This window comes from Crocuta crocuta, unplaced genomic scaffold (genome assembly GCF_008692635.1).
Source record: "Crocuta crocuta isolate KB4526 unplaced genomic scaffold, BGI_CrCroc_1.0 scaffold133, whole genome shotgun sequence".
NCBI lineage: Eukaryota > Metazoa > Chordata > Mammalia > Carnivora > Hyaenidae > Crocuta > Crocuta crocuta.
Genome location: NW_027529438.1, coordinates 302,868 through 315,711, shown reverse-complemented (window position 1 = coordinate 315,711; position 12,844 = coordinate 302,868). Strand labels below are relative to the sequence as shown.

The 12,844-nt window shown below is 40.3% G+C and overlaps 1 protein-coding gene across 1 annotated transcript in view; it reads right to left on the bottom strand.

Moving 5' to 3' along the window:
* Positions 1-2,794: 2,794 nt before the first annotated feature.
* Positions 2,795-12,844, bottom strand: part of TMCO1 (transmembrane and coiled-coil domains 1) — a 42,849-nt gene continuing 32,799 nt past the window's right edge. Inside the window, exon 7 of the mRNA XM_077760035.1 lies at positions 2,795-3,380. Coding sequence (XP_077616161.1) covers positions 3,282-3,380 — 99 coding nt within the window. The 3' untranslated portion in view covers positions 2,795-3,281. The remainder of the gene's footprint in view (positions 3,381-12,844) is intronic.

Sequence of the window (12,844 nt, the reverse complement as noted above, 5' to 3'; positions counted from 1 at the left end):
GAAAAGACTGTAAACAGTTTTGCCATCTAGAGACAACTCATGATACCAAGGAATTGTAAATTTTTAGCTATGGACAATGATACTGAGATTTTACACACACACACACACACACACACACACACACACACACATGCTTAAAAGCCCTGCAATATTTATGGACAAAAGATAGGATGCCTAGGATTTGCTTCAAAATACTAGAGGAGGCAGGCAGGGGTAGAAATAAGATTGGCCACGAGTTAATAATTGTTGAATAATGGGTGTCTCAGAGTTCTTTATGCTTTTTAAGACTTTTATTTTTAAGATTTTTCCATTCTAAAAAGTTTAAAAACTCTAAGGAAAAAGTAAATTAAAAGACTATACCTTAAGTAGAATTAACCCCAAAAAAGAAGGTGTATGGCACTTTTACTTGTACTGAAGGGCAGTGTTGAAATACACAAAATAATTAAGTAGAAGTGTATTGAAAACCCTCCTACTACATCCTACGATGTGGCAAAATGACTTGATTTGGCTGTAAGGGAACTCCAGATGCTCATCAACCCATCGATGCCACCGTAAATCCCTGGCCCTGCAGAGGATGACTTCCATGGGAGAAGAGGGACCACAGTCTGGTCAAGGGCACACATTTGCTTTCCAACCTCCAAAATGACTTAAGATTTTGGAATCCTCTCTGTTAACAAATTCAGATTTCCCTGCAGTTTTTGAAAGTTTACTGCTTTGGCAGCATTTTAGGAGTGCAGCCTGGGTAGGCTGCTGCAGGCATTAAGATGCTTGATTTTTTCCCCCCTAAACTAAATAAAATAGGGACAACTCTCCTCTACACAGGCAAGTAGCCAAATTATACATTTTGAGAGATGTCCAGAGGCTTCTCTGGCTTTAAATGTCATCTCCAATGATTCAATGACGGCCTGGATCGTCATCCAGATGACTAGTCTTGAAAATTTTCAGGGCAAGTAATTTAAAAAAAACAAAACAAAACCTGTGAGGTTGCATAGTCCTTAATATATCCTTGAATTTACATTCCTGTAATGTGGTAGCTTTATTTCATTTGTAATACATCTATTGTGCTCTTTCAGAACCACAGTGAAGAGATGTTACTCTCCTTCTTTCTACTCTCTTTTATTCACCTTCCTTCATTGAAGGACACTTTATGAAAACTTGGTCCAAAAGAAATTTGATTAGAAAGTACTATTATCAAAACCTAAGGAGGCAGGTGGTAGAATGGACTATATATTCTCACTTTACAAAGGCATTAACAGAATTCTCTGTGTGGTTCCTTCTCCTTTTCTGCTTTATTCTGGAAAGCTCATCGTTTTTGTCATTGTTCTCATCATCATCACTTTCTTCATGATCATTCTTTTAATTATTATTCTGCCCAGAACAGTCCATGACATTCTGGCCATTAAGAAATCACCATTATCAGACAGTCTTTCTGAGAAAAGTAACTTAGAAATAAAGATTTCTGTTCCATTTCATCTGCTTTATTGAGCTTTTTCTGTTTCCCACATTAAGGAAAGAAGAACAAGAACAAAAAAGTCCTCAACTTCAGCGCTCATCAGCTCTACTGAGAGAAGAAAAGAGGGAAGAGCATCACCATAACCTATCGGGAGGCGCTGGAGAGCGCGACTTAACTTTAGACGCGGCCTCGGTTTAAATCCTGACTCTGCCCCTCACTAATTAAGTAATGTTGAGCAAGTTACTTAACCTCTCTTGTCTCTTTACCCGTTAAATGAGGGTAAAGTGGCACTGGGGTGGCTCAGTAAGTCGAGCGTCCCACTCTTAATTTTGACTGTTTTAAAAAATGAGGGTAAGAACAGTGATTACCTCATGGGATTGTCTTGAAATAATTCATAATTAGATAATCCATAAAACACTGAAATTTATCTATATATTTTATCAATTTCTGTGTTGACCATTGTTTCTTATACCCTACACCTTCCTCCTGGTGTTCTTTTTTGTCCTGGGAATGTATCCATATCTATATATTTTTAAATATGTAAGCTTTACACACAACGTGGGGCTTGAACTCTGACCACAAGATCAAGAGTCACATGCGCTGACTGAGCCAGCCAGATGCCCCCAAAATATATCTTTTAATAATTCAATTACCTTGGATTTTGTAGCTCAGACAATACTGCCTCCCAGTTTTGCCTCCAATCTTTTGGTTTAGCCATACATGAAATTCTAGGCTGATCGTTATTTTCCTCAGCTTGGAAGATATTATCCTACTGTCTTCTGGGTTGAGAAATTTGCTATCAGTTTAACAGTTGGTACTTTGCAAACCACTTGTCTTTTCTCACTGGTTGAATATGTGCATCTAAGGAGACTACCGATAAGTGGCCAGACTTACCCCTCCCTACGAGATTTCCAATTCTGTGGACTGCGCAGGGGATGATCATGGGAAAAGCGCCCTCTCCACCTTTACAAAGGAGTATGGCAGGAACTAACGGCTGTTGTGACCAAAAAGGAAGCTCTGCAACATGGCCTACAAGTAACCCTGGCCCTGCCTCTGGGGCGGGGATGAAGAGCACCTTCCCACAGACCCAGAAGGCTGCCCAAGGGAACTGCTGAGGACTCTCGTTTTCATACTCCCAATGAGCTACTTCTTTCCTTCTCCGCATGCCTTCCACTTCCCATGACAGGACAGTTCTGTAGTTTGAGCTTATAAGGCAAGTACGATAAAGTAGTACATTTAAAAATGTTAATTTAGCCCCTTGGTTAATGTTTACCTTCACAGATTACTAAACACATGACTCTGGGAACATGGTACAAAACAGATCTCTCCTCGTAGACGGAATAGCTAACATTTCGGCCTCTTTATTGATTTTAGGTCATGTATTTGGCTTGGGGGGAAATGGACAACACATAGTTCCAACGAATAGTAATACAAACTAGCTTTTTCCTCCAGATCTCTAAATGCTCTGTGGGGACAAACAACTTCCAAGGCACACGGAACACAGCCCAGACCCGAGAGTCGGCCCCACGGAAGTGTTCGTGTGAGCCAAAAAAGAAAGGTGCTACTTGGTCCTTACTACACAGACATCACGTGAACTTATCTAATCAACAAACTTTTTTTAAAAAATTAATCTGTGACTGAAAATACTATCATGTTTGGTGGGTGCCATTCTCTTTAGAATCATATCCAAAAAGTCTAGAAATAACAGAATTAGAAAGGGGCCCAAGTGCTAAGTCTGTCGATGGCTCTTGCTACACAAGAGTCTCCAGTCTAATGTGAATGTTTGAAAAAATTAAGAATGACAGGAATTACAGGGTTCTTCTTGATTTCAAGAGAACTTCCCAGAAGGCGGCGGAGGACCCAGAAATCCACCTGCCTGCTTGGTGGCAGCTCGTGAAGGGGCAAGACCAAGAATCTTCTGGATGTTCTGTGAAGAAAACAGAATTAAAACTGGGTTTGAATATGAGATACAGAGAAGAGTATTGTACATGCATTGCGTATGAAGAGAGGCCATATAAACTGTAAGTACCACGATGACCTAAAATAGGACAAGTATTACTGTGTTCATTTTAAGAAGACCTACAACATGACAGCAGATCACAGGCACAGTAAAAGTGCTGTCATCTGGGGCGCCTGGGTGGCTCAGTCGGTTAAACGTCTGACTTCGGCTCAGGTCATGATCTCACAGTTTGTGGGTTCGAGCCCCGGGTCCGGCTCTGTGCTGACAGCTCAAAGCCTGGAGCCTGCTTCAGATTCTGTGTCTCCCTCTTTCTCTGACCCTCCCCTGCTCACGCTATGTCTCTCTCTCTCTCTCATAAATTAAAAAAAAAAAAAAAAAAGTGCTGTCATCTAACAGAACCTTGGTCTACAGCCAAAGAGCAGATTTTTTCAAGTGAAGAATCATTAAAAGATGCAATCTTTTCTTTCGACATGAACCACACAGAGCATATTCATCAGCTGTGTCTTCTAGCGAGGCCTTTTCTCCGCATACGAATCATCCGCTGGAGCCAGTCTTTAATGCACCGTCTAAAGCTGAAACTGAGATGCTCAATTTCAGTTTTATCAAAGCGATAAGGACACTCAGGTTCCTGCAAAACAATGTGAGGCCAGAGTCCTCCTAGATTGCCTGCCCCTCCCTTCATCGTTTCCACATCTGTCATTGTATCTAATTCAACAGGTTTTTAAATTCACCTTCATTAAACGAGTTCTCAGAAGACTATTTATATACTTACATTTTATAAGTTACTATCACATTAAATTAAACTTAAATACAGTGACAAGTAAAACCAGCATAAACAGCTCTGGGATAAATACAGGCTCTGGAAAAAGCAATGACTCACCTGGTAGGAGCGACAGGTGTGGNACATGCTATTTGCTTCAAAGAGGGAAGCGAGCGGGTTTATAAATGTGGAGAGCTTCAGTAAAGGTCAGGTGTTAAGATTTTGTACAGCATTTCTAAGACAGATAAACCTTAAAGATCATCTCAGTTTTCTTGCTCAGTTCTCTCATTTTGTATTTGAGGAATTCCAATGAAAACTTAAAAAGGTACAGTGGTTTGTCCAAAATTATGAAGTTAAATGAAGAGCAGAGTCAGGATGAAAACCCACACGTTTTGATTCTTAATCAAATGGATTCTCTTACACAGTACATCCTATACTAAAAGTTCCAGTCTTCAGAACAAACTCTACCCCATTGGTAGGCGGGTTAGCGTGCGTGCACCCACTCACTCAATAGTTATCGAGGACCTATTGTCCATAAGGCACCATTAGGATACCCATGAACCGTGAGATCATGACCTGAGCCAAAATCAAGAGTTGGACGCTTAATCGACTGAGCCACCCAGGCGTGCCTGATGCCCTTTAAATTACGGGTTAACTATAATTTACAGAAGACGACTGACATAGGAAATATTTTGAAGTACAGACTGTTGACAGTCTCATTTATGAAATGAAACATATAAATGACTATGGGACACAAATCCACTGCTCTAGGTGGAGAATAGCTCAAATAGCAACAAGAATGGTGGAACGGAGGCACTTTAGAGGTCAAGGCTGAAGTTCGTGGAAATTCAGGCAGCTCTATACTTTGTTTTCCTTGCGGCTCTTGTGACAGGCTTCCTTTGGGAACACTAAATTAGGTTTATCAATGTTACAGTACTCAGGTATTTGTATTTTAATGTAAATGCTCTGTATTTACTGCATGGAATCTTATCCTTTAGTGAACCTCTTTTTTTTTTTTTAATTTTAATGTTTATTTATTTTTGAGAGAGAAAGACAGAGAGAGTGAGAGAGCACGAGCAGCGCAGGGGCGGAGAGAGAGGGAGACACAGAATCTGAAACAGGCTCCAGACTTTGAGCTGTCAGCACAGAGCTCGACGCGGGGCTCGAACCCACAAACCACGAGATCATGACCTGAGTTGAAGTCGGAAGCTTAACCCACTGAGCCACCCAGGCACCCCTCCTTTAGTGAACTTTTAAATTATCTGTTTAAATTCCTATAGTCTCACAAATGGGCCCAGATCTTATCATAGTTTTTCTTAGATAACATCTTCCCTGCCTCCCGATCTGTGAAGTCTTTTCCCAGAAAACACATGTAGGAACTAAGTGATGTCTCAGGACACAAATGACCTAGGAAAGAGTAGAGGTCACTGTTCTCTCCACAGTAACAACCAATACTTCTATGCACTTTAAAGTTTACAAACAGGGGGCTCCTGGGTGGCTCAGTCGTTTAAGTGTCCTACTTTTGATTTCGGCTCAGGTCATGATCTCATGGTTTTGTGAGTTCGAGTCCCTCGTCGGGCTCTGCACACTGACCATGCAAAGCCTGCTTGGGATTCTCCCTCTCTCTGCCTGCCCCCTACTCAAGCTCTGTGTCTCTCTAAAAAAAAAAAAGGAAGAAATTTTATTTTATTTTATTTTTTTGCAAATAGTTCTAAGGACTAGATACCAATCCTTAGTTGTCCTTGCTTTGGAAATAAGAAAGCTGAGGCAGAAGAGATATTACAAGTCAGGCCATGAACTGACACATAACTCAAGAGTACAGTTTTCCTCTATTAAACCACTCTTGAGATCATTATCTTAGTAATAAATCTTGTAGCATGTCTGGCCTGTAAAAATATTCTCAGTTATAAAAACTATGTATGTTGAGCATGAGTATGTTATACTGGTAAATAAATGGAAGCACATAAATTCTGGGGTGCCTGGGTGGTTCAGTTGGTTAAGCATCTGACCCCTGCTTTCAGCTCAGGTCATGATCTCACTGTTCATGAGATCGAGCCCCATGTTGGGCTCCCAGACCCTGCTTGAGATTCTCCCTCCCTCTCTATCAAAATAAACAAACTTAAAAAAAAAAAAAGCACATAAATTCAAACCCACAGAATGTATACACCAAAAGTGAGCCCCACTGTAAATTACGGACATTGGGTGATAAGGAAGTGCTGCTGTAGATTCACTGACGGGAACAAATGTACCAGTTGGGTGCTGGGGTGGTGGCCGTGGGGAGACTGTACGTATGTGGGGTCAGGGACTACATGGGAAGTCCCTGTACCTTCCGTTCAATTTTGCTGTGAACCTCAAACTGCTCTAAAAAAGAGTCTATAAAAAAATGCACGTAAAGACTGCAAAAACATATGGACACATAATAGTTAATACTCTTTTCTCATTCCTTGCCTCCAACTTTTTGAAACACTGCTCATCAGGAAAACTTAAAATAAAGACAAGTATGTCCGCAGCTCTGTCTCACAGTGCCAGGCATGTTCTCATTCGATGCCCCCAACCACGCAGTGAGTTGAGGCGGGCTTATTTAAAGAATAAGATTCTATGGTCAGGCCGTGACTCAGCAAGTGCTTACTGAGTGCGACACTGTGGAGCAGATACTTTTCTATATATTATCTCCGTTCTATCTTTCAACAACCTCATCCATTTAACTTGCCCTGCTTTCCTATAATCTCCTTTTTTTTGTTTGTTTGTTTTTAAAGTGGGGCTTGAACTCAAGGCCCCGAGCTCAAGAGTCAGATGCTCTACTGACTGAGCAGCCGGGCACCCCTTTCCTATAATCTCTAAATTCTCCCATTTTTCCGGCCTTCTGAATTAGATTGAGTTTAGAAATATTCATTTTGCTAAAAGACAAAAGTCTGAATATATTATGAAGATGATATGGAAGAACACTTAACACACATGCAGAATACAATACAATTTGGTGAGGTTAAGAAAAATATGAAACAATGGTTTTGAATTCCTGTCCAGTCCTGTGTAATAAATAGGGTAACAACTGAGCAGTGTATGTCAGAAGGGAAAAACAAAGGAAAAACATTTTCCCATAAGCATGCCTTTTATTGGCAGGAAACCCAGAAAAATACCATTACAGGATTTGCGTTCCTTCCTCTTTGTGAAGGTTAAGAGCCGGTGACCAAGTTGTTGGTTGCTAACTGGATATTTTGGGAAGACCCAGGTCACTAGCCATAAACACATTCAGCTAAATGTTATTTCTTAGTCATTTAGCTAAAATAACTCAGCCACGGCAGTCCTTAGTTTATTCTTGGTTAGTTTCTCTGGAATCAAGCGAACAGCCTTCACTGCCAATTGATTATAATTTCTCATCAAGTTCCCAGAACATACACTTCACTACACCCATAGAGCTGTGTGAGAATCCAATCACCTCACACGGCCCCGCCCAGCAGCCCCAGGGCTTTCACATTATATCTAAAGAAGCTGTTTGGGGGGCGCCTGGGTGGCGGAGTTGGTTGGTTAAGCGGTTAAGGTCAAGCATTTAACTCTTGACTTCAGCTCTGGTCATGATCTCACAGGTTCTTGAGCTCAAGCCCCCAATGGGGCTCCACACTGTCATTGCAGAGCTTGCTTGGGATTCTCTCTCTACCCCTCCTGTGTTCTCTCTCTCTCTCTCAAAATAAATAAATAAAGTAAGGTGTTTGGGAGAATGATGTAAAGATGAAATATTTACTGAAGAAAATGACAGTATACCGGCGTACCTGAAATACACTATTGGGTCAGCAGTCAGAAGACTTGAGTTCCAGGCAAATAAGCACTGTGTTCCCACTTTACCAAATCTCAGCTGCCCTCCCCCCTTGAAAGGAGGGGGATGGCCAGATTGATCACTGTCAACACTTTAAGTCACAGAATCCTTTCTTTAAACAAGATCTCATGAAAAAAACCCACGACAGAACACAGATAAAATACTGGTAGGGGCCTGAAGCCTCCTGCTGGACCTTTCTGGCTTCTCCACCAAGACCTGCAAGGAGCCAAAGTCCCCTGTGGCTCTGGCGTTCTAGAATGTGACTATGTTGTGACAAATTATATTGCAGATTTCCATACATATCTTGCAATGTGGAAATCAAAATTCTGAAAGAAACACGAGCACAGCAAATCTGCACTATAGCAATGTCACTTCCTTTGTAATACTGAATGAATACTTTCTGTCCTAGGTTGTCCAAAGGCCTTGCTTGTGATAAAGGTCTTTTTCTTGAGGGAGTGGAGGTATGTCAGACAATCAAGTGACAATCCTAATCTCTCTGTCTCTCTCTTAACCATCTTTCCAATGAAAATTTTCCTAGCTCTCTTGGTTAGCCCTTTATTTGAGGACCAGTCAAGGAGAATGTTCTGAATTTTCGTTTAGTGCCAGAAGATAAGATGTATGTTTGTATGTCATGTATGTATAAATGTATGTATGTATTTTTAATCTTATAATGGATAGGGGGATGCAGCTGGCACTGGATGGGGTATCCAAAACTCAGAATTAAATAGAGGCCTTACTCCTTTGAAAAACCAAAAGACAGAGATTAGGGCAACCATAGCAGCTAACGATAGTAGTGAGAATCCTGGAAAACAGCTCACAGAGGAAGACTTCAAAACTACACTGAAACTCTGCCCTTATCTCTTAAACTATACACGCACGAGACGGCCTTCAAGCAGGCCAGATCCAACTAACACAGCAGAGATCTCAGGTATAGCCGACCACAAAGGAGACAGGGTTCAGAGTGTGAATGCCAAGTGAACTGCCTACTTAACTAGAAGACTCAACACTCTTTCAAGGAATAACAGAATCCAGAGTCTTTACAACCTATTATTAACAATGTCTAAGATACAGTCCAAAATAATTAAATATACCAACAAAAGAAACTTAGCCCACACTTAAGAGAGCAGGCAACAGGGTCCCATGTTCAGAATATCCAAATATTAAAATTAGTGGATAAGGTTTTTATTTTTTTTATTTTTTAATTTTTTTTAATGTTTTATTTATTTCTAGGAGAGAGAGAGAGAGAGACAGTGTGAGCAGGGGAGGGTCAGAGAGAGAGGGAGTCACAGACTGAAACAGGCTCCAGGCTCTGAGCTGGCAGTCAGCACAGAGCCCGATGCGGGGCTCGAACCCACAAACCGCGAGATCATGACCTAAGCGAAAGTCGGACGCTTAACTGACTAAGCCACCCAGGCGCCCCGGTTTTTATTTTAAAGTAGCCAAATAACTATGCGTCCCGGCATAACGTATGCTCATACTAAATGAAGAAACAGGAAATTTCAGCAGGGAAAATGGAGAGCAAAAAAAGAACCAAATGGACATGGTGGGACTAAAAAAAATTGTATCAAAATTTAAAAATCATTGTATGGGAGGCGCCTGGGTGGCTCAGTCAGTTAAGGGTCTGACTCTCAGTTTTGGCTCAGGTTATGATCTCACAGTTTTGTGGGTTCGAGCCCCGCATCAGGCTCTATGCTGGCAGTGCGTAGCCTGCTTGGGATTCTCCCTCTCTCCCTCTCTCTCTACTCCTTCCCCGCTCATGCTGTCTCTATCTCTCTCAAAATAAATTTTAAAAATTAAAAAAAATTAAAAATCATTGTATGGATTTAAGGTTAATTCAGATTAGGGATGACAAAGGAATCAGTAAACTTGAAGACAAATGAAGAGAAATTATCCTACTTAAAGAACAGGGAGGAAAAGAATTTTAAAAATTGAATAGAGCCTCAATGTCCTCTTAGACAATACTGAAAAAACAGACAAACATATAAGAAACTGTAATCACAGAAAAAGAGGGAAGGAAGGAGCAGAAAAAAAACTCCAGCAGGATTCAGAAAAAAAATTAATACTGTAGGCACATCCAATCAAACTGATAAAAACCAAGCTTAAAAAAAAAAATCTAAAAGCAGCCAGAGAAAAGTGACATGTTATCTACAGGGAAACAAAGATAGGAAGGACTTTGCATCAGAAACAATGGAGGCCAGAAGACAGTGGAAGGGCATTTTTAATGCTGAAAAGATTAAAACAAACCCCCCCCCAATCCAGAATTCCATATCCAGTGAAAATATCCTTCAAGAGACNCTTGACAATAAACTATTTGTAAAAAAAAAAAAAAAAAAGAAAATATCCTTCAAGAACATAAATAAAAGCATTTTCAGATAAATGAAGGTTAAGAGAATTTGTCACCAGCAGACTTGCACTATAAGAAAGACTAGAGGAAAAAAAGAGAGAGAGACAAAAAACTGACAGACAAAGAAATCACTTGATGCTGTACTGTGAGGTACAGACGTCAAGCAGTGGCACGCTTCGTCTCCTGTTACATCCCACCAACCATTCCGCACTCAGGAGTCTTACATTCACTATACACTTTCAACCCTCCACGCTGTTACTCACACTACTTCCAATGCCAAGAGTACTCTCATAAGGTTGGAAAACCCCTACTCGTCCTTCAAGATACAACAAAATGACACCTCTGTACAAACTCTTACTTTCCTCCTTTAGCCATTTGCTTCCATAGCATGTTTTTTCCCTCTAATACCATTTTGCACATACACGCACATCCAGTGGGCATCAATCATACACTTATTACTTAACGGCTATGTCTGTCCGCACAGAGGATGCGTCTCACAAGGGTAGAGACCATTGCTTTTTACCCTGTATTCTCAGCATCAAAGAATTCCTGGCATAGTACAAAGACTTGAATTAATCTTCAACAAGGCAGGCAATGTTCTAAATAAAGCCTCGAACTCATGCACTGAAGCAATTCACAAAGAGATCAGATGAAGATAATGCTGGAATAGTCTGTTCTTCTCACTTACTAGTTAAGCTATCATTTTCTAAACCTCACGCAATCTCTAACTGATGTGAACGAAAATACCCTGCTTGTAGATGAGCTATACTGACATTAATGAATTAAGCTCTAAGTCCTAAAGTGACATATGTTAATGATAGGGGACAGGAGACGTCAGGCACTCATTTTTCTCTTCGTTTTTATTTAAAAAAATTTGTTTTAATCTTTATTTATTTTTTGAGAGAGAAAGACAGTGTGTGAACAGGGAAGGGGAAGAAAGAGAGGGGAGACACAGAATCTGAAACAGGTTCCATGCTCTGAGCTGTCAGCACAGAGCCCGATGCGGGGCCTGAACTCATGAACCGTGAGATCATGACCTGAGATGAAGTTGGATGCTTAACCTACTGAGCCACCCAGGCGCCCCTTATTTTGACAACTTTAAGATATACTGGCACGACATAATTAGAACCTGTTTTTATTTTTATACATACACAAGGCATATCAAAATTCTTTGCCCCAGGAAAGCCAAGGGTGAAAAATAATAAAATTTACTTATTTTTATCACTCTCCTGAGCACACACAACCTGTTGAAAGAGACCGTACAAATTCTCACCTATATTTTTTCAGATAATAGCCATACATAAAGTAAGATATTAAGATATGGATGACAAAAGAAAAAAGGTAAAACTCCTTCTTCCATTCTTCCTCAGAACAAGAAATCCTTTTTACTTTCAAAGAAAGAGAATTCTATTCGTAGGTTTTACAGTCATATATATTTATAAGAATCGACCACTTTCCCCTTAACTGTTTACCAGGTAAATTTGCTTGCGTTTTTACTGAGATTTAGTGCACTTTTTAATAGAGGACATCACTATTTATGTAATCTATTACTGACTCATACTAACAAGAAAATTTAAACAGCATGTACTTTAATTTGGGGAACTAAGGAAATTTCCTTCTATTCTTGAATTCTGTCACCACCCTGGACTAACTTAATACTTCTGATGGAAGCTGGCAGATCTATTTCCGCTGCTACAAATTCACACAAGGAAACAGCTGCGGTGCGAAGATCAAGGCAGCTAATCACTAAACATTAAGGAATTTTTAAAAAGGGGAAAGATAAAATGAGAAAAGTTAGATTTATTTTCAGTCAATGACATATCATCCTGTTTCGATCTTTAAAAAGCAACTTTGTCCTATCTTGGACTGGGAAGCAAATATTAAATAAAAAAAAAAACCCAAAGGGAAAAAAAATACCCCAAAGGAGGGGGTACTGATTTTTTTAAATGTCACCCTCAGAACTCCTAACACTGTATATTATTGTCTTGTGATCATCATAACATGGTGATAATCCCCCATTTCACTTGGCCTCAAGTTGGTAATGAATCGAAGTCTTAAGATTAACAGTACTGGGTAAAATGAGGCAGTAGCTGTGAAAAACAGCTGGTGATTCCACAAAAAATTAAACATAAAACTGCAGTATGACCTGGCAACTCTACTTCTGGGATTATACACCAAAGGAAGTAAAAAGAGAAACTCAAACAGACATTGATACACCCTGTTCACAGCAACATCACTCACAACAGCAAAAAGGTGGGAGCAACCCAAGCGACAGATGAGTGGACAAACCAAATGTGGTGTATACATACAGTGAAATATTACTTGGCCTTAAAAAAGGGAAGGAAATGCTGACCCATGTTACAATGCAGGTAAACTTGAAAACATGCTAGTCACATAAGGACAAATGTCATATGAGTTTACTTATATGAGATCAAATCCATGAATACAAGTAGTCAAATTCATAGAGAGAGAAGGCAGAATGGCGGGTGCCAGGGGCTAAGGGGGGGGGGGGTAAC